Consider the following 26,777-nt stretch of genomic DNA (forward strand, 5'->3'; position numbering starts at 1 on the left):
AAATGATTTTACGATTTTGAGAAAACAATTGCGGATAATGTTGATTTTGTGGACTTTGAGTCGTGGATTTGAAAACACTTTTGGACTTTTTGTTATCAGTTTTATCAGTATTGGAAATAGGTTTGTTGATAACAGCACCAAAAATGGTTGTTTTATTAAGTGATTCTTCTAAAAACTTCACGTCTTAACAAGAGCCCTCAATACTTTTAGCTATGTCAATAGCTTTATCTAAAGATGGATTTTTACTAGTGAGGAGAAGTTCTTGAATTTTTTTGGAATTACATCTAACTACAAGCTGGTCTCTTATTAGCTGTGAAGTAAACTCTTCAAATTCACAAGTCGCAGCTAGAACCTTCAAAGCAGTAACGTATGAGTCAATACTCTCTGTGGGTTTTTGTACTCTCGTAAAGAATTTAAATCTATGAACTACAAGATTTTTAGATTTGGTAAAATATTTGTCAAGTTGAGCAATAGCGAGTTCAAATTCATCAAGATCATTTTCATCTACATCAGGATAATCAGGTAAATGGTCAAAAATATTTTGCCCTTCAACTCCTAAGTGGTAATACATCAAACCTTTTTTCCTGTCTGGTTTAAACTTTGTAGCATCAATGGCAATTAAATATGCATTAAAAGAACGAATCCAAAGTTTCCATTCTAGGAGAGGTTCGCCTGGTTCTTGCAAAAAAGGCAGTGGTGAAATACTTTGCATAGACATTGATGAGAAAAGGAAGAGAAGAAAAAAAAAATGTGCTCCCTCAAAGCGTGCAAATCGCTGAAGAATTTGCACCTGAAGGAGTAAATCTTTGCTTTAAAATGTGTAAATTGGGGGGGCGTGGCTTGAACGCCGAAGGAAATGGCCGCTGCCTACCGGAGCTCCGTGACGGAGTAGTGCGTCCGTCTTCCTCCAGGGCTTCTTCCCTTCATGGCAAACTCCCCAGATTGTGGAATCATGCTCCGGATTCCTGCCTGCACTCTTTGTGACGTCCATGGGGTCTGAATAACAGCGGAATCGGCTGCTTTTTGGCTTCCTGCGTCTATCGAGGCTCCGTGAACGCCGCGGCCGCCATTTTGGATGTTCCGGTTTCCCGCGTTTCGTCCTTGAAGGCTTTCCTCACATCCATCTGTCTATGTGACTAGCGGTGAGCGCTTTTTTGGCCTCAATTGTCTACAACTTGGTTTCTATGTCTTCCTGACGTCGTGGTGATGTCAAATTACTGAAAATTACTGACTTTTGGCTTTTGGTATATTCATGAGGTAGGTTACTCATCTCTGCCTCATTGGTTAATTTTTTTAAAAACAAGCTATTTTACCCACATTTCTTGGTTTTCCATCTCTGGAATTGAATGGCAATGCCTCGCACTAGCCGTGGTGGCGTCCAGCAGCCTAAGTCTTTGTCTATGGCGGACCCTAATCCTTACAGTGTGTTGCAGGAGTCGGTGGAAGAGCCCGGCTCTGAAATTACTAATTCTGCGCCTCTGGCTTCCGTCTCTTCATGCTCCAGTAATAAGTCACTCTCTAAGATTCCCTCTGCCTCTTCTGCATCTTCGGGTAAAAGAACAAAAATCAACCCTCCTTCTCCTCCTAATGTTTCACCTACGCTTTCAATGGAACTTTTATTGGACGAAATTCGCTCTCTTAAGCCATACATGACAGAGACTAATTTTCGCCTCCAACAACTGGAAGATAATTGGTCAAATACGGAGAAGAGAGTTGATGCACTGGAAATTCATGTTGACTCTATTCAAGCTGCTACAGACCACATTCCTGTGATGCGGAGGGAGATTATGCATCTGACACAACAGGTGGAGAATTTGGAAAACAGGAATAGGCGCAATAATCTACGCATTTATGGTCTTGCGGAAGGAAGTGAAGGTTCCGACCCCTTGCTATTTTTCCGCTCTTTTTTGCCAAAACTTCTTGGTTTTCCTGCCACACCTCCTCTCAACATCCAGCGAGCGCACCGCTTGGGTCATATGCCGAATTCTTCTGCTTCGTCCTCTCCTTCGTCCTCTCATGGGAAGCCAAGAGGTGTTATTTTATATTTTTTGGAGTATACCGACCTACTTAAAGTCTTACAAGCCGCCAAGCAGAAAGGAAAGATTCTTTGGAATGGTTCTAATCTATTTTTTGCCCAAGACTATTCTAAAGCCACGGCAGATCGTCGGAAGAAATTTTTGGATATGAGGCCTGCTCTCCGTAATTTGAATGCTCGTTATGGGTTGTTTCATCCATGTCTGTTCAAAGTCACGTATCAAAACAAAACAAATAATTATGAAGATCCTGCGCTTCTTCAACATTTTTTGGACACATGTAGGGATGAATCTATGGACATGTCTCGCTCGTAACTCCGGCCAATGTCTTATCCTTTGTTGTGTTCCTCTGTGTTATGCTTAGTTTTTTGCACTTTCTTCCCTATGTCTCGTATATAACTTTGGTGGTTAACATTTTTTCTTCTTGTTTCCTTTGTAGATATATTATTGATTCCCTTCCTCCTGCCTGTTTCATTGTCCCTGGAGGTCGTCGTCCTTCGTACCTTCGTCAGTCTTGGAGTTGTCCGTCTTGGTATGCTGCCTTTTCCTATGTGGCTTCACCCTCCCCATCCTCAATGTTTACCTGTGGTATGTCTTTATGATGCATTATATTGCGTTCTTCTACCATGTCTTTTGGTTCTTTGTTTTTCTCCTCGCACAACGGCGTTGTTTTGTAAAGTTTATTCTCTCATTACTTTTTCCTTAGTTTCTCCTTTTCCCATGTTCTTTCTTTTTCTCCTCTTTTTTTGCCGTTACATTGCACATATTGCTGGCGTTGTTTCTCTGTTTCTTGTTCTAACTCTCTTTACTATCTCTTTTTCCCCTACTGTTTTGCTAGTTTTCTCTTTATCTCATTTTCAGATATGTTCCTGGCATTTATTGCATCTCTTATTTCTGACTCTCTCTCGTTTTTTCTTATCTCTTTCTATTTATATTTTCTTCTTTTCCTTTCATTCTCTTATCTTAAATTTCTGTGCTACATCCTCTCATTTTTCTTCTAATGCTAATGTTATTTCTCTCCAATCTTTATATGATGATTGTTTGAATATTCATTTACTTGATTGTCCTATACACAAGAGTTATTATTGTTATGAGTCATATCTTTAGATGTCGTTAAGTATATTTACTTGGAATGTTAAGGGTTTGGGTTCCCCCATTAAGCGGCAACGAGTTTTGTCTCATCTAGCAAATTTAAAGGGAGATATTGTACTGTTACAAGAAATCCATATACAAGAAGTGGAAGTTGCCAAGTTACGCCGTAACTGGGTAGGTCATGTATTTGCGTCTCCTGGTTCAGGGAAACGTAATGGTGTCGCAATTCTCTGTCATAAGCGGTTAAATATCAAACTTATAAATCAAGCCAGTGACTCTGATGGTAGATGGGTCATTGTATCTGTATTAATTGATAAAGTCCCTCTAACTATTTTTAATCTGTATGCTCCCTCCACATATGATAAATTATTTTGGCCCCAGATACTAGTCTCGTTAATGCAATCTTCTGATGATTATCTGATTTTAGGAGGAGATTGCAATATGGTTATGGATCCCCTACTAGACCGCAACTCACACTCACGTTTCTCACCATCCTCCATACATACTCAATTTACATCCACTATATCCCAACGCTCCCTTGTTGATTCTTGGAGACTCTGCCATCCTACACTTCGTGAATATACATATTACTCACCAGCCCATTCTTCACAGTCCCGGATCGACTACATTTTTGTCTCTAAAGCTTTGATCCAACATATTACCAGATCTGAAATAGGGTCCATCTTAATTTCTGATCATGCTCCAGTTTCTCTATGCCTCGATCTGCTTCCCCCCATAAAAGGTACCAGGAGGTGGAGATTTAATAATTCTCTCCTATTAGATCCCAAATTCACTCCAGCTTTCCTTGACTTTTCATCCCTATTTTTTACTGAAAATGAGTCTCCTTTGATATCCCCTCAGGTACTATGGGATACTTTTAAAGCTGCCTCTAGAGATTTCATTATCTCGTTTGTTTCCCATAAAAGGCGCAACGCTTCCCATTCCTTACAGTTAATTAATACACAAATTAAGCAATTAGAGCATTCTTATTATTTAACTAAGTCTCAGTCTGATCTAGATAAACTTCTCAAGGCCAAACTCTCCTTTAATAAACTCTCCACGGAATCTGCTAACCTAATCCTACTTAAATCCAGTGCCAAATATTACTGTGCGCAAAATAAGGCAGGCAATCTTCTTGCCAAGTATCTTAAAGTTAAGCAAGAACGCACAAAAATTGAGTCTATCGTCTCTTCATCGAATCTCATTCTTCACAAAGATGAAGATATTCTGGCAGAATTCACTAATTTTTATCAAACTTTGTATACTCCGGAATCTCCTCCTCTGTTAACAGATATTGATCGTTATTTATCTTCCATTCCTCCTCCTTCATTTCCAGACACTGACTTTGCCCCGTTGGAGGCAGATATAGACTCTAAGGATATTTTAGAGTCCATTCGAATAATCAAAAAAGGTAAGGCTCCTGGGCCAGATGGCTTTACGATAGAATTTTATTTACATTTTGCTAAATTGCTTGTTCCTAAACTTCATCGATTATTTTCATTCTTTATATCGTCCAAAAAATCTGAAGGGTCTTTTCAAGAGGCCTTAATTTGTCTCCTGCCTAAGGACAATAAAGACCATACTTTATGCAAAAATTATAGGCCCATCTCTTTGATCAATTTGGACTATAAAATTTTCGCAAAAATTCTTGCACTCCGCCTTGATAAAATTTTACCTAGCATAATTGGTAAGGAACAATGTGGTTTCATTAAAGGTCGTCACCTTTCTGACAATACTCGCCTCTTTTTTAATGTACTGAGTAAATCCCATTCCTATCAACATTCTTTAGCCGCTGTTGCGTTAGATGCTGAAAAAGCATTTGATAGGGTTAACTGGCAATTTATGCTTGCAGTTCTGGTTTGGTTTGGTTTTGGCCAGAAATTTCTTGCTTATGTCTCTTTGTTATATTCTTTTCCTAGGTCCTTTATCTTGGCCAATGGTCTCGTCTCCTCTTCGTTCCCCCTCTTCAGAGGTGTCCGACAAGGCTGTCCTCTTTCTCCTCTTCTTTTCATTTTGGCATTAGAACCATTCTTGATAAAAATTCGCATGAATACAGAGATTACTGGTTTCCCATATGGGGATAAGTATTTGAAACTCTCTGCCTATGCAGACGATATTCTCTTATTTATTTCCAATCCACAGTCCTCTATTCCATCCTTTTTATCTGAAGTATCTAATTTTGCGAGAGTCTCAGGTTATAAGCTTAATGTTGATAAGTGTGAAATTCTCCCCCTGAATAAATTTTGTTTTCATGCAGACTTTTTGACTTCTTCCTTTCATTGGAGTCCGGTTAAGATAAAATATTTAGGCCTATGGTTTAAATCCTCTATTAAAGACACTGTAGCGCTTAATCTTAAAAACCTACAAACATTGTTACTGGATTCTACGACTCGTTGGCATCCCTTGTTTTTATCCTGGTGGGGAAGACTAGACTCGATTAAAATGATGTTAGTTCCCATTATTTTGTTTTACCTCTCTAACCTTCCAGTTAATATCCCTAAGTCTTGTTATAAGAATATTTATTCTACGCTCTCTAAATTCCTATGGCAACATAAAAAGGCTAGAATGTCCTTTGCAAAACTTAAATGCCCTAAGCAGTTGGGTGGAGTTAATTTTCCGGATTTTGCCTCTTATCATTCTTCATTTTTCCTTAAACACTCTATCCCTTTATTATCCGGACAGGTGTCCGACGCCCTGTCAAGACCTTTGAGGGTTGAGATTGAATCATCTTTTTTTCATCCTTTTACCTTTGACGAATTTGTATCACTGTCCCATATTCCCAATAAATTCTCTCTCCCTATTCTTAAAAATTCTCGGAAAACCTTTTCTCCTCTCTTATTAACTGGTTTAGATGACCGTTCGCGTTTTTTACAATCTCCCGTGTGGTATAACCCTCTTATTAAACTTCGAAATAGGATACTTTTTTGGAAGGATTGGTATGACCTTGGTATATTCTGGACCCATCAACTGTTTGATGAGGGCACGTGTATTCCTTTTTCTATCCTCCAATCTCGTTTTTCTTTGCATGTATCACATGCATCCAAATATGAGCTTTTACGTGAGGTTTTGCAAAACAGGTACAATGTTATTTCTGACTCCATCACCCACACTAATTTTTCTCCTCTCTCTATTCCTTGCTTACTGGCTTCTTCTTCTGCTTCCCAGATATATGCAAAATTGAGAGATACTACTAGTATTCGCGATAAATCTAAAACAGAATTGGACTGGGAGTCAGATGTAGAGGACACTTTCTCTGTCTCACTGTGGTATAGGATCTGGACTAAGATAAGGAAAACCTCTAGAGCAGCAAATACGACTCAAACGTTATTTTTTATATACAACAGACTTTTGATTACTCCTGCCAAATTACATTCAATTGATCCTTCCATTCCCTCCTCTTGCTGGTCTTGTTCAGCGTCAGGGGCGGATCTTAAGCACATGTTATTTAAATGCCCGAAGATTCATAAATTCTGGTCTGAGGTATGGGCTCAGATTAATAGGATTTTTTCCACCTCTTTCCCTCTTACACTTTCACATATCTTTTTAGGTAGTCTTTCAGACATATGGTCCTCTCTTAACATTAACACGTCCATTATTGATTTACTTTTGGCTGTAGCGTTTCAGCAAATCACTAAATCTTGGAAGGATACCTCGTGTGTTTCCTTTCAGGCTTGGTGGTATGGAGTTTGTTATCATCACAGACTTGATAGAGCCTATGTTTACCCCATTACACTTGCTATTAAGCGCGATTTATTATGGCTCCCCATCACAGATTTCTTAGATGTGTCTGCTCGATCCCTACCCCTACATAATCCGTGTACAGAAGAAGTTCCCAAACCCCCATGATGGCATTCCTAATGGTTTTTTGTACATACTTTAATTGTTTAATCTATAACTACTGTGTATATCTTTATTGGAAGAGTTTTTGTACATCTGATGCACTTTTTCATTTTATGTATAGCTCTGTATAGCAGTGATTACATTTCTACTGCAATTGCTTTTGCTATATCTGATGATGCCTTCTACCTTTTTCTTTTCTACCTCTCTCTCTTGTCTTCTCTTGCTCTCTCTTAAATATGACTTTCTATTTTTCTACTTGAGATAAGTTTTAATATTATGCTTTGTTGATAATATGTTGTAAATGAACTTTAATAAAATTCTCTTTAAAACTAAAATGTGTAAATTGCTGAAATAAGGAGATGTAGTGAAAGAAAACAGTGGCCGAAATAACTTGAAGTTAAACTTGAAAATGTGTGCACATCATAGAAGAATATACGTGCAAATGCTGACTCCAAAAGTGTGTGCACATCACAGAAATCTAGATATGCACATGTTGGTTTATTTTTGGTAATGAGAATGGGCCCGATTCACAGAACTAACTTAAGACAAAATCCTAAACTTACTACCATTTTCGTATTCACAGAAGGCACTTACTCATTTTGGTATTCACAAAAGACACTTACTCACTTCGGTATTCACAGAAGTTAGGAGTCCTAACTTTAGGACTCCTAAATGCCTTCTGTGAATACCGAAAGTCTTAAAATTAGGATTTTTCTCAGTTTAGGACTCCTAAAGTTAGGACTCCTAACTTTACTACTACTAAACTGAGAAAAATCCTAATTTTAAGGCTTTCGGTATTCACAGAAGGCATTTAGGAGTCCTGAAGTTAGGAGTCCTAAGTTTACTACTACTAAATTGAGAAAAATCCTAATTTTAAGACTTTCGGTAGTCAGAGAAGGCATTTAGGAGTCCTAAAGTTAGGACTCCTAACTTCTGTGAATACCGAAATGAGTAAGTGCCTTCTGTGAATACCAAAATGAGTAAGTGCCTTCTGTGAATACCAAAATGGTAGTAAGTTTAGGATTTTGTCTTAAGTTAGTTCTGTGAATCGGGCCCAATGTGTGCACATCACAGAACTGTAAATGTGCAATAATCGAGAAGACCACTGGGGGGAGCTGTAGGCTGGAAAAATTAGATGCTGGAAACTCTGTGGTCTTCACAGGAAAAAAAAACGGAATCAGAGCATTTGGAGCCAACACTGAGGCAGAAGTACACGAAGCACAATGACCTTCATCGCAGGAAAATGGATTGTATTTTGAAGTCCTAAACCGTCGAGATTCACAGGTACGACTCAAGACTGTATTTATTTAATTAAAGATGTGCTGTGAGCTGGTTTGTGAAAACATAGATTAAGAAAAATGAATTTGTTAGCTCAGCCCTTCAATACAGTTAGTGTCTTGGTAACAGATAGTGTCCTGGTAACTGAAGAAGCTTTAAGTAGCTTGCGCTGGACACATACTAAATGAAACAGAGAAAAATAAAATGTTGTTGTGCACTCGCGCTAGGCACTTGAAATTCCAGTAATGTTTGTATTGATGTACTCGAAAACAACTCTGCTGTGAGCTCAGTTGTGAACGGCCAAAACCAAACACCACTTAGCACTGAGCTGATGTCGAAAATTAATGTAGAAGTAAAGAGAATAAATGCTCAGGCATTTCGTGAATTTTGCGCTCGAGCAGGCTGTTCAAAGATTTCCTTGAGCGTGAGCAGTTTTAAAGCAGAGGGTTGCTAAGCAACAACCCGGCGCTCGGTTTCACCGATGAACATTACGAAATGAAGGGAAAAAAAACATCATTTTTTCTCTTTTCTCTTTATCAGCATGCAGGGAACAAAGAGAGAGTCTCACCTTCAGTATTCACTTACGAGTGAATACGTTGTCCAAACCGACAGTTAAATAATGAATTGCTCCCTAGCCCCTTCCTTCTTTTTCCAGGATAAAGTCAGCACGGTGATAACTTCTTGTAGGTTCCGACTAGATCGTCTCCAAATTTGGAGTGAAGAAACCAGGCGATTTAAAGGCTGAATTGTAGGTTTAATCGGGTAGTACGTCTCGCAATGAAGGGGCACTGGAGCAACTGACCACAATAAGAATGCAGAGCTCCAGTGACTCCATCACATTCCAATTCATAACATTCCATGCCATAGGCTGCACAATACCACAATACTCTATGGCTTTTTTGGATTGAGTCAATTCCACTGACATTCCAGGTAATAAATGTATATGATTTAGCTATTGTTGATATTGGGAATTTGAGTTAAAGCATAAGGGCCCTATCTCCCAGCCAAAACTCATCCACGACATTATCTAAAAACATGACCACCCTCAAACTTAACATACAAACAGATACCCAATACTCTGTCAAGCGAGCACACTTTGTTCAACCAAATGTTTTTCGAAACAGTAAACATATTGAAGTTTAATGTAAAACAGTGCCTTCGCTTATAAGGTTGGCAAAGAGTTCCTGTCAGATAGGAAGAATATATGCGAGTTCCATCTTATTGACGGTGCAGTGCTGCACTGTCTGGACTACAGGGTAATAATTTAGCAACATTATGTACTCTCCCCTTCATACAAATACATATCATCGGCATAAGTATAAGTAAAGGCCCACTGTGGGGTAGCACATACAAGTGTTGTACATACAGAAATTCAATTTATGTAATGTCATTATTCATTACTAATCAGTTCCACTATATAACATCTTGCCACCCGGCCACACCTCAGGCAGATCTGTGTTGTAGACAATAGTACAAAGGATATCTCTTCAGCACTCAGTTCAATGGATCATTGTTCATTTGAGGGAAAATCAAGAGGAATAAGGTGACGCTCTCCCCAGAGTCTGATGCCGCACTCTGCGAGGAACTGGAGTTGATAGGTGGACATATGGTCTGTGGTGTTGATGTCGAATGGAGAGCCTCCTGTCTGCCCTCTAATACCAGCTCAGGGGACGGCGCCCCAGTGATGCTTTCCTGAGTAAGTATTCCTCTTCTGTACCTATGTGGAGGTCTTTGTGACTTCGACAACAACGGCGTCTGGTGCCCCCCCCCCCCCCAGCGGCTTAAGGGACGTGTCACTCCTTCCAGTCCAAAGCACTTTCGGGAGTTTCAAAGAAATGAGAGCGCTGACTATGGAGGATCCTCAGTTTAGCAGAAAAGAGAAACGCGAAGGAAAGGCCAGCTGCTTAAAAGTGGGCTTTAAACTCTGAAAAAGAAGAGCTTTTGCGTTGCACTGCCTGAGTAAAATCAGGAAATATTGATACTTTGGCATTGTTAACCATGAGGGGGCCGCTGTCATGGGCGGACTGAAGAAGGAAATCATGATCTCTAAAGTTCAAGATTTTTGCAATTATTGGGTGTGAGTTTGCACAGGAGACTGGTTTCTTAGTGGGTACACGGTGTGCCCATTCCATTGTGAGGAGAACAGACAGTCCAGCCGGGGCCACTTTTGTTTTGAGCTAGTCTTCAATGAAGAGCGTTGGACATGGGCCCTTTGACCCCTCGGAATGCCCAACTATGCAGTGGTTGTTCCGAGGAGACCTCCCTTCTGCATCATCTGCTCAGGCCTGGAGGACCTCCACCTAATGGCACAATTGTAACATTTGAGTAGAATGTTTTCTTACCCTAGAGTTATCTTCTAGTGCCACTTCATCAGTCTTGACGTGGTCCGACAATTTACGGTGGTCGTCTTTTAGAAGGTTGAGCTCAGTGTAGATCGCCCCCAGTTGTTGTGCTGTGGCTGCCTTGGAATGGTGTATCTCCTGCAGCATCATGTCCAATTTGTCAGCAGGGGAGTTTACCGGGTCAGAGTCCCCAGGCATGGATTGAGCAGAGAATGTCTCCGAGATGGGGACCTGGAGCGGATTTTCGCTAGGGGAGCCTCAGTCGTAGATTTGGTGTGACCCATGCTCCTATATGGGCTAAGAGAATTTGTTTAGTCTGTGTAGAGTGATCTATAGGTGAGCCCTAGAGTTAACTTCTAGTGCCACTTCATCAGTCTTGACGTGGTCCGACAATTTACAGTGGTCGTCCTTTAGAAGGTTGAACTCAGTGTAGATCGCCCCCAGTTGTTGTGCTACGGCTGCCTTGGAATGGCGTATCTCCTGCAGCATCATGTCCAATTTGTCAGCAGGGGAGTTTACCGGGTCAGAGTCCCCAGGCATGAATTGAGCTGAGAATGTCTCAGAGATGGGGACCTGGAGCGGATTTTCGCTAGGGGAGCCTCAGTCGTGGATTTGGTGTGACCCATGCTCCTATATGGGCTAAGAGAATTTGTTTAGTCTGTGTGGAGTGATCTATAGGTGAGCCCTAAGTGATTAGGCCTTCACTAGTGTCGGCGCACAGAGGGCCCTCTAATGTGTCTGTATCTGAGGGAAGGCTGTGGGCAATCAATCAATCATGGCATTTGTAAATAGCACTACATACCCGCGAGGGTCTCAAGGCGCTAGGGAGGGAAGGGGGAAGCTGCTACTGTTCAAAGAGCCAGATTTTGAGAAGTCTTCTGAAGGTCAGGTCTTCGGTCTGCCACAGGCGGATGGGGAGGGTGTTCCATGTCTTGGCGGCGAGATGGGAGAATGATCTGCCGCCGGCGGTCACTCTTCGGATGCGGGGGACGGTGGCGAGGGCGCGGTCTGCGGAGCGGAGCTGTGGGGTGTGGGTGTAGAGGCTGAGTTGGCTGTTGAGGTACGTTGGTCCGGTGTTGTGAAGTGCCTTGTGTGCGTGGGTGAGGAGTGTGAAGGTTATCCTCTTGTTGACAGGGAGCCAGTGTAGGTCTCTCAGGTGGGGTGTGATGTTGCTGCGGCAAGGGATGTCGAGGATCAGGCGTGCGGAGGCGTTCTGGATGCGTTGAAGCCGATTCAGGAGTTTGCCCGGGGCTCCTGCGTAGAGTGCGTTTCCGTAGTCCAGTCTACTGCTGACGAGGTTCTGGGTGACCGTCCTTCTTGTTTCGGTGGGGAGCCACTTGAAGATCCTGCGGAGCATGCGGAGGGTGTTGAAGCAGGAGGAGGAGACGGCATTGACCTGCTTCGTCATGGAGAAGGTAGAGTCGAGGATGACTCCCAGGTTGCGTGCGTGGTCGGTGGGTGTTGGAGGAGTTCCTAGTGCAGTTGGTCACTAGGAGTCGTCCCAGACCGAGGGGGTGGATCCGAGGATGAGGACCTCCGTCTTTTCCGAGTTCAGCTTCAGTTGGCTGTTCCTCATCCAGTCGGCGACAGCCTTCATTCCTTTGTGGTGGTTGGTTTTGGCGGTGTGAGGGTCCTAGGTGAGGGAGAGGATCAGCTGGGTGTTGTCGGCATAGGAGATGATGTTGAGGTCGTGCCATCGTGCGATGTGGGCGAGTGGTGCCATGTAGACGTTGAACAACGTTGGGCTAAGGGATGAGCCTTGGGGTACGCCGCAGATGTTCTCGGTGGCTTCGGAGCGGAAGTGGGGGGAGGCTGACGCTCTATGTTCTGCCGGAGAGGAAGGAGGAGGTCCAGTCTAGGGCTTTCTCTTGGATTCCGGCATCATGGAGGCGTGTTCGTAGTGTGCGGTGGCAGACCGTGTCAAAGGCGGCTGACTGGTCCAGGAGGATGAGGGCCGCGGTTTCTCCGTTGTCTAGCAGGGACCTGATGTAATCGGTGGCGGCGATAGAGGGGAGTTTCAGTGCTGTGGTTACTACTGAACCTGGACGGGGACGGGTCCAGGATGCTGTTCTCCTTGAGGAAGCTGGTCAGTTGTTTGTTGACAGCCTTTTCGATGATCTTCGCCGGGAACGGAAGCAGGGAGATGGGTCGGAAGTTCTTGAGGTCCTTGGGGTCCGCCTTGGGTTTCTTGAGTAAGGCGTTGATCTCTGCGTGCTCCCAGCTCTCCGGGAAGGTCGCTGTCTCAAAGGAGATGTTGATGGTCCAATACCGGTGCAGACCCACTGAGAGAGGGCTGAGGCCCATGGAATAAAGGCCAGTAGGTTTAGATGGTGTACCTCGCCGAACAACAGTGCTGTTCAAGAGCTTAGTTTGAGGTGACCAGCCAATAGTTAGTAATGTCTAACCAGTGATGATCTCACATCCAGGGACGGGAGGAGGTAGGGCTACATAAAGATTCCATAAACACAGGTAATCCCCCCTGGTGAGTTGAAGGGATGATCAGAGACCAGCACCACTCCATGCCCAGTAATCGTCAGTGTAACAGTCATCCAAGGCTCCAGCTCCTGGCGAGGGGGACTAACTTCACCAGTTCAGAGGGCCTCCAGCCCAGTACTATAGTGATACCAAAGGGGATGATAGACGGAGCGCTTGAGCAAATCAAACACTCACCCCCAGTCAACTGATCTGGATTTAATCCATCATCATTCTTTAGCTCACTCCACCACCCCAGTTTAGACATGACCATATGCAAATCAGTCTGACCCAGTGCCTCATGGGAACAGTCCAGCTCGAACTGCCAAGCCATGTCTTCCCTAGACCGGAAACAAGCATCCTGGGACCGGTTTCGGGTTCATAACCCTCATCAGCCAGGCTATCTTGAATCCAGTGGCATAGTGAGCAAGGGACCCACGTCTGGGCATGGACTGTTCCCATGAGGCACAGGGTCAAGACTGATTTGCATATGGCTGGGTTCAAACTGGAAAGGCATGATGAGCAAACAAACGATGGATTTAGGCCCAGATCTCTGTACTGGGGTGAATATATGACATTGTTCTGCATTCTGTCCATCAGCTGTTGTTTTTGCAGTACTATAGAGAATCAGGAACAGTTGCAGAGGGACCCTCTCCTTCAGTCCCCATGGAGGCCAGCTTGTACCAGGTAAGGGGAAATCTAGTACTTACACGGCTGCGTCCACTGCGGGGCACCACCACAGGCCAGCCAGGAGAACCACACCACAAGGAGGATGCACAGTCTTACACGCCGGACCCCGCATCCGGTCACCACCATTTGGCTGGTTAATCCCCAAGACGGGAACAGGATCAAGCACACGAGGAAAAGTGGCCCAAATCTCCACCTCGGGAGCAAGAGCTGTGGGGGGGCAGCCCTGCCCTTCCAGCACCAACACAGCCTCAATTGGTGCCTCGACCATCCGTCCTTGCCCCCAAAGCAGTTCACTCCCGGTGGTCAGGCAATGGGTGTCGGCCACAGTCCAAATGCTACGGCGGTCCTGCTACTCCTGCGGTCAGTGTGGGCAGGCGTCGGTCGGCCTCACTTCCTCTTAGTGATCGTCGCACCCGCTAAATCAGGCACATAGGGGTGCCGAAGCGTAGAGCAGGCCTGCCCCAGGCCTCAGCACATCATTCAGATCTCCGGGTCGCCGCACCGCACACTTTCTGCCATCACTGCAGAGGTGTGCTCCATCATCTAGGCAGCAGGTAACGGTCTGTTACCGCTGTTCTGTCTCAGATTAAAGGAGGTAACTGCAGATTAATAATCCCGGGTCCAGATGCTCACCATCTACGTGACCCCCATCTTGGGCTGCTTGCCACACCCCCTCATGGCCAAGATATACAGGGTAATGCAACGAGATCTGGAACTGAAACTGTATATGATTTTAGGCACTGCATTGGGATGGGAGGGGGTCACCAGGGGATTTCTGTGCATTTGTGTGTGTTTGTGTTTTACATGTTTTGGGGTCTCATTCTGCAGAATCCTATGTATGAACATGGCCAATCTGGGTCTTTTTGCTGGCAAAAAAACAATACAATTTGTTTTGAAAAATAAAGAGTGATATAGGCCCCACCAACATTATGTACTTGTGTTTTGAGGGACTGCACCCCCCCTGGAATGTTTTAACAATTCCAGCCCTACCTCTGCAGGTAATTAAATCCTTGAGTCAGAGAAAGGTGAAGCTTTTGCTTTTGGGCTCTGAAAGGCAAGGATCCATTGTATTTGTTTTTATGACTGTAATTGCAGTCTGGAAATTATAAAAGAAAGACTGAGACAAGTGTAGAATTTTGGTAGACCTCACAGGCTTTAGGCTGCTCTTCCCCCAACCGTTTGCCTTCCTCCCTCCATTGTTTTAACCTCGTTTTTGCTGGCTTTAGGACTCTGCACACTTTACTACTGCTAAACCACACTTAAGCTCGCTTCCCTGAGGGATTTGAAATTCCTTTCCCCTAGTCATATTAGTTATGTTGTGCAAAGTTAGCATAGTGTGACTAACTAGTGTGCACTGATTCTCATGTTTGCGGCCTACTAATCTACACCTGCAGTGTAAAGGCCTGCTTGACTAAGGTGCCTCCATCTTGAATTTCGTAATCATTGGTTATCTGTATTTGCGTTCATGTTCGGCTTAGACATGAAACCGCCTGCTTCATCAGAACAGTGCATTTTGTTATATTTTTCTGTCTACATGTCCAAAGTTACAGCTGCACTCGCTAATAAGGGTAAGATTGTTTTTACATTCCGATGGAGACACTTCATGATGTTCCCACGTTGGTAAGATGCTGGGATTCGGCTCAGCGGCCTTGGGCTTATGATAATATGACCCACTGGCAGGTGCAGACTCATCTCTCTGTACCTCCTTTGTTCGAGTCCGGCTACGGCCGGTAGTTTTCCATCGTGGGCGTGGCCAAAGTCCCTTGAAAGTTTTATCATGTATTAGCAAGTGTTGGGTCCTCAGTCCTCTCGATGCTCTCCCTTGGGTGAGGTTCTGATGGGGCTCCTCTATAGAGAATTATGCTAATAAATGCTTGTTGTATCTTCTCCACTGTCTGACCGACTCTTCATTTGGGAAGGCATAGCAGGTGGTGATAACCCGCGTGGCCCTAGAATTCTGCCATGTCCTTCAGATGGCGCCCAAACAGGAACGCCGCTTTACAGGGCCCCCATATCTGTAATCAGATCGTAGGGAACGCGGTGGTACTTGATCAGACAGGCGGATCGAGGGCCCTCATGTACAAGACCGAGGTTGGTTCTTGCAGCTGCTCCGCCTCCCCAATCGGGCGGATCCCTGGCTAGTGGCTCTTGGCCGGAGTCCTCAAGGCGAAACCTTGGAGATGACCATTCAGTCCGAAGAGTCAGCAGTGGAGAACAACCTGTGACCTGTGTGCACCAGGTGAGTGATTTGATTTGTGGAAGTTGGCGCCATTGTATGGTGAGTCGGTGGACCCTTGAGGAACACAGAGTGCATGTGAGCAGTTTACCGGGCAGATTGGAAATTTGTTATTTATGTAAAAGGGTCCGGGAATGCTCACAGGTAATCTGCCAGATCTTTTGGTGAATTTATTGGAGACTTTTGGAAAGATGCAAGAGCTAGATGATAGCTCTTGCTTTAATTTTGTTTAGAATAATTCTTTCATCAATGCTTTGATGCTAACCCCATCCTCAAATTTAGATGCGCCTGTGAAGCCTCATGAGATATTCAACACCCTAGTATCACACACAGACTGCAGCCTTTAATGTTTGCATCAAAGTTGATTGACATTATTTGTTATGCATTAAAACAGTTCTATGTGGACTGGAATGTGGCAGCTAATCATTCATGTGAGTCAATTAAGGGTCACCAGGGCATGTGCCGCTACCCCAGGTTTTGCATTTCCCTACTCCAATACCCCCATGCTATCCCTGCTCTAAGAGGGGTAATTAGGTCAGCAGAGAGTGAACAGAAAGTAAACAGGACTCCATGTATTCTTGTTATGTTCTGGACTTCACAACTTCTTTTCTTTTCCCTGTCTCCTAAGCAACCAAGAACAGGTATTACTGAAGGGACTTTACAAACTTCTACAGCGACTTCTAAAGTGGCACAATAATACTGGAGTAAAGGAAGCTGGATATGTGTGTAAACATAGGGGGATATGTACAATGAAGTGGCGGAGCATGTCTGTAGCCTCCTGGGCTTAACCACACGCTCCGCCACTTCGGAAATGCAAGGCTGCACCATATTTACAAGAATTGGGTGCAGCCTTGCGTTTCCCCCTGCAATGGTACTAAGTTTAACAACTTAGCTCCAACGCAGGCACCCTTGCATCAGAGTGCAAGGGTGTCTGTGTGCAGGGGAGACTTGGTTATGTGTAGGAAGGGTTCCCTTCCTGCATATAAAGAATCCTAAAACACCATTTTGTAACTTTCATGTGTGCTGCTTCACACATTTTTTTATAAAGGTTTGTTTATCCTGTACATAAACAAACCATGGCATTTTGCTTTTTCCATGTGTGCTGCACAAGGCAGCACACATGGAAAAAGCAAAATAAAGGAGAAATAATGCAAATAACTTAAGACCAGGATTTTCCTGGTCTGAATTTTCGGGCTGCCTACTATGTATGGCAACCTTGTACATAGTGGGCAGTGTCAAATACAATGTGTGTTGCGGTGGAACGCCCACCACAACACACACTGCACGCCGCTTTCATGCTAAATAAAGCGTGAATGGGTGCCTTTTGCACAAGGCAGCTTTAAGCCACGTTAAGTGGCTTAACGCTGCCTTGTACATAAGGCAAGGACCCTATTGCCACGGGAACATCAGAACAAGTGACGTTCCCGTGGCGATAGGGGCTTGTACATATGCCCCATAGTGCTGGGCACCAGGAGCAGATATGCACCCAGTGTAGCTCAGAATGATAGGGATAGGGCTCCATCCAACTGTGATTACAACGTAAAAGGTTTATGTGAATCACTCAAAATTGCAGGTTTATCACAAACAGGGGAAATCCATCATCGGAGACAAGTGGCCTTAGAAGTAATTCTGCAGAGTGAAATTAACATGCAATTATATTGTAAAAATCTAAATCACAATTCAAACAAACAAAAAACTGGACACAGTGCTCTGTGTTTCATGCAACATATGAGGACTGAATGTAAGGGTGCTTAGCGTTAGAAAATGATTACAAAATGTGTATGTAATCTACAGCAGAAACTGGGTATTCACATATTTGCTTGAAGGGTATGGAGGATTTGGGAGGTTGTTAAGGTTCTGTGGATTTCCTGAATGGATTATGGAATGCTTAATCTTTACCTAAAGGACTTACCTCTGCTGCAGGCCAATAAACCTTTGAATCAAATCTCCTGTAGCACGCATTTTTATACTGAACCCATCCGGCTTCACAGTTACCTTGAGCACACAAACACGTTTCCTGGGCACCTGCAATAACTGGCAGAGGATAATGTGTAGGAAGAAAAATTGAAATGTAAGTAATTGGCAGAAAGCTGGAGTTATTATTAAGCAAATGAGAGCAACTTTAACCATTCATTTTTTTCAACATTTCTTTTTTGAAATGTATAAAGCCATTAGGTATTCATACATACACAAAGGAGAAACATTTCCATAAGAACCTACCCTCTCAGTGAGATATATAAGGAAAGAGGTTTGTGTCTGGAAATGGGATGGTAGAGAGAGTGCACAGGCAAGGGAGGGCAGAAGCTGAAACCTATAAGGGTGAAGATGACATACGGATGTCAGAGATCCAAAACCCAAAATATCTTAATGGTACTATAATACAGTTCTATACTACTTTTATAATACATGAGCACAGTGATGCAGTGTTACAGCAGTGCATACATATAATCACACAATCCACATTGTTTGAAATTGGCCTTTTCTCTAGGATCACCCCAGGATTTTGCCTTCTGTTGTTGAACCCGTTTTTGTTGGAAAGACGACTCTGTGCACTTTACTCGTGCTAACCGGTGATAATGTGCTTCTGTTCCCCTCTCTACACATGATAAAATTGGCATACCTGATTGGCACATTTATTTTACTTGCAAGTCCTTACAATATGGTGCCCAGTGTCGGTACATTAAATATTACCAGTGGGCCGTCAGCATTCATCGTGTCACCCTCTTGAGTAGCGTCGTAAAACCAGTTTCCAGGCCTGCCCCTGCACCCTGGCTATAATGTTTTAAACTGCCATTTGGACCTGGGAAAATAAACCTTTTGACAGTCCTAAACCTTCCTTTTTAGTTGTTATAAATTATCGCTAGGATAGGCCTTAAATGCCCATAGGGGAGATGCATTTTATTAACAAGGTAGTACATGTATATTTAATGCTTTTCATGTCCTATCAGTGAAAAAATAAATTAAAAAAGCCGTTTTTCACCGTAACAAAGCTGGCTCCCCCATACCTAGGCGCGGAGGTACATTAAAACACCTTATAACACTCAACTTCAGCTTGGAAATAGCTAGAAAAATGATTCAAGGTCTCATTTCAATAGTGAAGTAAAGTACAATTTAATGGTAGAGTTGCATTTCATTTACCATTTTGGGAAAGACACTTTTAGAAAGTTGCCATGTTTGTGCCCAAGCCAAATGTGCATTTCTACCAGTGACCAGTGTCACGTAACCCCTGGTGGTTCCTCAGGAGGGCTATATGTATTGGAGGGTTATATGTATTGCCATATAACAGTGGAAAACAGGATGGCCTGCGGAGGGGGGGGGGCTGTTCCCGGTCCCTTCTTGATTTCAAAGGAAGCCTACACTGTCACTTGCTATGCAGCTCACACAGAACTGGCTTAGTTGGTAGGAAAAGGCTTTCCCCTTTGTGCAAGCTGGCATATACATTGACCCCACAAACCTCTACTCAGACCATTTCTAGATGTGTGTGGATCAGAAAAAGGACTACTTTGATGTCTGAAGAATTTGTAGGAAGACTCGTCTTGCATGCCTTGAACCCAGGTTCTCAGAAGTGAATACAAGAATCAGTTGCCTAACTTCCTATTTAAGTAACAGGGACACAACTAGCTTCCAGAGGCCTTTCTCTCTGCATCTGCCCATCTGAACAGTTCCAACTGGACCAGCTTTTGACCCTGCTGCTGGCTTCTTCTCCAGTGAGCCCTAGCCCCCAAGTGGTACCCATCAGGTTCTAGACCCTTGGCTGGAGTTAGAGTGCACTCCTCCTGCACACTCTGCAAAAGCTGAGCCTTAGTAACGTTTTGTCAATTTTCTTTTCCAGAGAACTGGCAGGAGACTAATTCTGCTGTGGAGCTGAAGCTGTTGTCATTAAATCGCCAGTCAAATTGAACTTGCTGATTTTCCCCTTAGAAAAAGTCTAAACATCTTTATCAGGAACAAAGCTGAACAGCAAGTAATTGACTTTGAGCCATTCTTGAGCACATACTTCAGACATTTACTCCTGAAAACCTTCCCAGCCTTCATCGATGACTGCACTAGATCCCACTCTTCAGCAACCCCCCACTGTTAAGCTTTAGATCTAGCTTTTAATGCAGATGACTCATCAACAACCAATTTTCCCCAGAAATATTTCAAAGATTGAAGGTAAACTTTCTACCGGGATGCACCTGGTCACTGTATCCGAAACGGGCTCCATGACAGTCAACCTTAAGTATTGACTTTGGCCTTGTCTAGCAACTGCAGTTCGCACTTTGTGCTTTTTGCAGAATTTTAATTCACATTTTATAAATACATTTATCTGGTTCAACTTGTTTTGGTATAATTCTTTTTATTAAAATGTACTTGGTTGTGTTTTCACTGCATTACTGTTGGAGTACTCTATGAAGACTTTACACAGATAAACTTAAATATTTTTTTGTGAACCTACCAGAGGGTTAAGCACAGGGTTATTTAGTAACTTTTGTGGTTCACCCTGACGGTAAGCGTGATTATTATTTGAGGTGGAATCTCACCCCTCAAATCTATACCCCAATTTCTTACATTCATCATAATCATACATTGTTGCAATCATACAGTTGCTACACCCGGAGTCTGACACATATAGACATATATATATGCATTCACATATTTATGCATAAATGAGCCCCTGCTTAAACGAGGGCTGTTGTCCTGTTTTCTGATCTGATACAATCTTAGAAAGTAATATACTTTTTTGCATCTCTTCCTGGGGACAAGTCGCTAGAAAAGCATCAATGCATTCTGGGCACCGCCTGGTGCTCTGAAGCATAAAGGGATGGCTAGATTGAAGTGAAGCAGTCAATGATATGTTTTGGGTAGGTAAGCAATGCATCCTGCTCATCATGAATCATGGGTAAAAACCAACTGAGACTCTTGCTGTTGTGGTGACTCAGCCAAAAAGTGATCACGTTTTCTACATGTCCATACTACTGCAACTGCAGGTTAATCAATGACTTTTCAGTAAAGAATGGATTCAAGTGTTGCGGGGACATTTCTAACTCTTTCTGAAGAACAGGGATCAATTATGGAGATCAGGGGCCATCATCTCCAGGAGACACTGCTCCTTGTGTGAGTTACATTTCACCACAGTTGAGTCCCTCTTCATCTTACCTCTCAGGGTGGCTTTCCCTCCCACCCACAGGGTCCTGTGAGGGCCCTGATTGCCCACTTTATATAGTGTAAGGACAGATATGTTACCTAAGCTGCTCTTTTTGCTCAGGTTGTTTGTTAGGGATGTTTTCATCTTCCATCTCCTTGGTGGAAGCACTAGTTGCCCCAGAGCAAGACCTAGTTAAAACCAGACTGTGATCCAAAAGGCTGGCCTCCAGTATATTGCATCCTGTCATGCTGATAGTCATTCGTGGAGGAGGAAATATTCAATGCGTGACATGGAACTGTGGGGACATGAATGAAAGATAAAGTCTCTGTGTGTGTAATGGAGCAAACATATGATAAAGAGTGGTCTTGCAGGAGGTCCTAGAAAAGGGCTCTGTCAGCATGATTATGAGTATCAGGTCAGCCAGATCTGTCCAAAATTGGATCTGGTGTCAGGTTCTGATTTCTTCCCAAGAAAATTTATGCTTGCACAAAAGTAGTCTTTAGTCTGGAGAAGTGAGCCAGGAGCTGCGTCTTAGTTTAAACTAATGTCCTTGTTAAGTACTGTATCTTGGCAAGGACCCATCGGCCTTCATCATCTGCCCCGTTTTAATGATTATACATCGAAGTATATACTCAATTATAATAGCCTCTTTTCATCTCTTGGAGAAGCTGCTAGAGTCTCACATTTGGCTACACTAACCTGCTACTGTTGTCCCCGCTTGAGTTTGAGGTATTCTTGAGGATATAGATGTTTTTACTGAGGGCTATGTCCACCTGTTTTATCCAAATATACTGTAAGATCGTTTTTTTGTTTATATAATGGGACAAGCTTGTAATGTTTCGAGGGATGACCTACAGGGATTTGGACATCCTAGTCTGCTACCTGACTGTGGTACTCAAATGTCAAGGTGATTGACTGCACTGGATGGGGGAGGCAGAATCTATTGAATGTTGGAAGGCTCAGGACCGGAGTTTGTAAATGAGTCTGACCACTCTAAGGATGGTAAACACAGCCTCATATGCCAACGCTTTGATTCGATTTGATATACACATTTTTTAAATATTATTGGAAACTTTCACCTCCTATACTGGCATGAGCAGAATTATACAGAATAAAAAAAAAAACAGCATGTTTTGCCTGAAGAAAAAGACGAAAAAATAATAATGGAATACAATGTGTTCTCTAGCCTGTAAACAGGTGGGAGTGAAACCATAATGTAATTTTTGAATCCATTTTCTTTAAGGCTCAATTTTGTGAGATTCAATCAGAACAAGCCTGCAGAAGGTGCACAAGCATGTTGGCCTTTAAGTGAACTTGAACTTCCTGTACTTTTGAAGGCTTTGAGAAATGACCAAGTCACAAGTGTTCGTGACAAGCTGTTGTTATGCTTTAGTTGATAATTTCATAAATCAAGTGCCCATATATAGCTAAGGTCCTTATTCTGATTAATGATTAGATAAATTAGTGGAACATTTTAAAGAACTGCCATTGTATGAGAGCACAATTGATGAAATCACACCCCTGTTAGATCAGAAATTGTATATACAATGTTGGTACTTATCCAACTCGATTTTTTTGCAATAAGTGGGCCAATATACAACTTGTGGGAGATAAGGGGCATATGTATAATCCCCTAGCGCCACCAATGCATCACTTTTCTTGAAAGTTCTCGTAGCGGTATGCCCTGTGCCATGTTGAAAATGTGGCGTTAAGCCATTTTTTGTGGCTTGACGCCGCTTTGTAAATATGTTACCCTTTCATGCGAATATCTGAGTGAAAGGGGAATGCAATGGGTGTTCCTGTGGGCATTTCACTGCAACACCCATTGCTTTTTGACGCTGCCCCAGATGTACAAGGAGGTGTAAATCTGTGGCAATTCCAAAAGCTAACACCATGCAATAGCAGGCATTAAATGGTGCACTAGGAGAAATGCTTTTATTTCTTCTCGTTTTTGCTTTTTCTATTCTTGCTGCATTTGCAGCACACATATAAAGAACAAAAAACGAATAATGATTGTTTATGTGCAGGAAGGGACACCTCTTTTACATTTTGTGATTGAAGACCGCACAAATCTAGCTACTCTCTGGGGTGTAAAATATATTTTATTGATGGTGAAAAAATGGTTTGTTTTTAAATTGGCCGGCGTTACCGTGGAGTTTAACAGTTTCAAAGAAATGTGCCATAGACATAGGAGCTTGGATTCTGGAATGACTCCTTTCGATATCCCACCAGGTACCTCCAAAGATCCATCCTCAGCTGCCAGGAGCTTCTGGTACCATGTAGAGATCTTCTTGCTTATAGGCTTTGTATGTTGCAAAAGTGCTTCTACTTCCCAGGGCCCACCTATCTCCTAAATAGTGCTCATATACCAGTACTTACATTTTGAAAAGGAGCCCTCATTCTTTGCCTTGAGTACTTCCCAGGGTAGAAAGACTTCAATTATTTTTTATGCCTGTGAAGAACAGCAGGTCCCTTCCCAAGATAAGGCTGGTTTTGTAAACAAAACAATGTTTAAAGGTATCTGTAGACCCTACTATGGGATAGGAAGAGAGGCATTGGAGGTGGTAGCATTGCTCCAATAATACAAAAAGACTACCATTCGTTTTACATGACCGAGCTCCAGACTTTTTGACATGTCTTCAATATGGCAAATAATTCAATAAAATTGAATACTCCCATATTTTTGACGGCATGTAGCAGACAATAGTCTTGGTTTCAGCCTAACAACGCTGTATGCATCATTAATAAAGTATTGGCTGAAATTGTGCAGTCACGCCATTTCTTAACGGTGTCATATGCAGATGACAGTCAGATTGTCATCTCGCTTATCCCTGATATGGTGGGAGACTCTGGCCGGCTCAATTCATACTTGAATGAGATCGCAGAATGGATGAAAGTCAATTATCTAAAGCTTAATGGTGATAAAACTGAAGTGGTACTATTTGAAAATGATCCTATTTGTTGGTCCACACTCCACTGGCTAGATTTACTAGGTGCCCATCCAACCCCAGAAGAAGGTGTACGAAGTCGTTGGTATGGATTGACAATACGCTCACTTTGGAGATACAAGCGAGGAAGCTAGCTGGTAGCTGCTTTAGTCTGCTGAGAATACTTAGAATAATATTAGAATGTTTATCTTTAAATGCATGGAGACTGGTGGTACAGGCATTTGTAATTGGACTATGGTAAATCTCTCTACCTTGGAAACCCCCAGTATGTTTTAAAAAAACTTCAAGCGGTGCAAAACGCTGTGGCTAAGGATTTGCTGAAATGACCTCAAAATAACTCTTTTTCAGCAGCACTGACCTGTCTACACTAACTCTCTGTTGCTAAGAGGATACAGGTCAAGGACATATGCATAGCTCATTGGGTCTTGCATAGTAAGGGCCTACAGCAATTACAATACCTGCTCCGCCCCTACCTTCCCAAGGAAACATTATATTCCTCTGCTCTATGTTTACTGGAAATTCGTAAGAGCAACAAGCTAAGAAGTGGAGAAAGATGTTTGGCTTACCTGGTTCTTAAATTAAGGAACTCAGGGGTATATATACAAGGGGTTAACGCCACCCTAGCGATCCTTTTCCGACTGTTTTGCGGCAAGATTTTTTATCTCCGTATGTACAAGCTGTCGCTAACCTCTGTTAGCTGCAGTTTTCTGGCGAAAACGTCCCCACTTCTGTTAGCGATAATGACATGCAAGGGAGGCGTTCCCGTGCAAAAACGGCCACTAAACCCACTTTGCGATATTTACAAGGGGATTCCTGAAGTTTGGCGGACCAAAAAAACTGCCGCTAACTGCAGTTAGAGGCAGTTTTTTAAGACCAGAAAATAGCTGGTCTTAAAAATGGAGATAACACTTGGGGCCTCTTTTCAGCAGGTTTGGCGCCAGACAGCGCTGCAAGCACTGCTGCTGCAGTGCCCTGCTACACAACTACAGGGCAGGAATGTGCACCATCCTGGGCCTCAGTAATGAAAAGTGTTGCAGCGCTGCGACAAGACAGCGTTGCAACACTTTTTACTATACCCTTCTTGCGATACCACGGATGCGCTTTATTCACTGAACAGTGCTCCATGACGCAAGTAATGACAGATACTTCTGGAATCCTGATGTATCTGTCTGCGCTAAAGTCACGCATTGCTGCAGTCGTGTCACAAGCATGATGCAACTCCAGCAATGCATGGGGCCAGCCTATAACTTTGGCACCGCATCACCCTTACGCCTGGTCTAGACCATCAAGGACAAACATTCGTACACCAAAGAGCATCATGTATGGGGTCCGCCCACCCAGAGACCTTCTAGGGAGATTATTAAGTGCACGTTGCACATCATATAAGTGGGCTAGCCAGTTCCGGCCAGTACCTAAAACCCTGGCTGTCAAAGATTGCTTTAGGTCACGGTTCATTCGCTCCACCACACTATTACCCTCAGGTCAGTATGGAGACGAAAATTTGACTTGCACCCCCAAATTTCTCATTGCTTCTTTGTACGCCTTAGAGGCGAACGCAGGGCCCTGATCAGAATGAAAGGTACCACATGCAAAACTTCCAACAAAGACACGCAAATCCTTTATGACAGTGCGAGAATTAGCACTCCTTTGTGGCCACACCCACAGAAAACGTGTGCACGAATCAACTGCAACCAACGTGTATTTGTACGCAGTATCAGAGGTAAATTGACCGCAGTGATCTAAATAAACACAACCCATTGGCTTATTAGATATGTACAACTGAGTTTGTGGTGGGCGCGCCGCAGTTGAAGGTTTAATCTGCTGGCAAATGTCACAATTAAGAACATAAGCTCTGGCTTGTTTATACAAACCGCACCACCAGTAACGTTGTTGTAGCAGAGATACAGTAGCTGCAACGCCGGCATGCGCGGACGCCATGCCCTCGTGAGCCGCTAATATCAAAGATGGTCTGCAGTCCGCGTTGGGAATCAATCTGTCACCAACGTCATTAATCCTCACTAATGGGACGTTATCAGGACTTAAGCGATAATGGTAACGAGAAGGGAAACCTCTTGGAAATTTCGTTCCCTGCTCTGTAGCAGCAATAGCTGCCAAGATGTCATCATCGATCTTACTTTTGGATCTTGTAACTGCTGCTACTAAGTATGTTGCCACTGCTGTTTTTGCTGCCTTGTCAGCCAGGCTGTTGCGGACAGCATAGACAACAACACGTTGGTGACCAAGAGTGTGAATAACATTCACGAGAGGCAGACGGTCTTTAAGATCTGCCACTCGAACCCAAAGCAGTGCTACCTTTGGAATCATGGTAGTCATTCTGAGACCAAAAATGTACATTGTCATTGTAAGATTGAACACAATAAAAGGAGTCACTCACTATAAGGGTAGTGTCTCGGGGATGAGCAAACTCTAGCGCTAGCACTAGAGCACGAAGCTCCGCCAACTGCGTGGTACAATCACCCAATGACTGTGTATGCACAAAATCGGACTGGAATTCTCCATTCACGAAAGTACCAACCACAATTGTGCAAGCCGCTGAATAGGCGTGCTTTGATCCAGTTGCCGGTTGCGCAGAACCGTCAGTGTAAATGACACAATGGTAATCCTCGAGCAGGCGCAAGGACAGAGGAGCCGGATGAAAGAATTCATACTGCAAAAACTCCTGTGTCTGAAGTGCCGCGTCAAAGATATATGTGACCT

The 26,777-nt window shown here is 43.3% G+C and overlaps 1 protein-coding gene across 2 annotated transcripts in view; it reads right to left on the reverse strand.

Moving 5' to 3' along the window:
- The window catches only part of LOC146854033 (alpha-N-acetylgalactosamine-specific lectin-like), a 233,026-nt gene that overhangs the window by 152,443 nt on the left and 53,806 nt on the right, over positions 1-26,777 (reverse strand). For both annotated transcript variants that reach the window (XM_085650482.1, XM_085650483.1), the window contains exon 3: positions 17,896-18,017. In XM_085650482.1, the coding sequence (XP_085506608.1) occupies positions 17,896-18,017 (122 nt within the window). The remainder of the gene's footprint in view (positions 1-17,895; positions 18,018-26,777) is intronic.

Source organism: Triturus cristatus, chromosome 4_1 (assembly GCF_964204655.1).
Source record: "Triturus cristatus chromosome 4_1, aTriCri1.1, whole genome shotgun sequence".
NCBI classification, from domain to species: domain Eukaryota; kingdom Metazoa; phylum Chordata; class Amphibia; order Caudata; family Salamandridae; genus Triturus; species Triturus cristatus.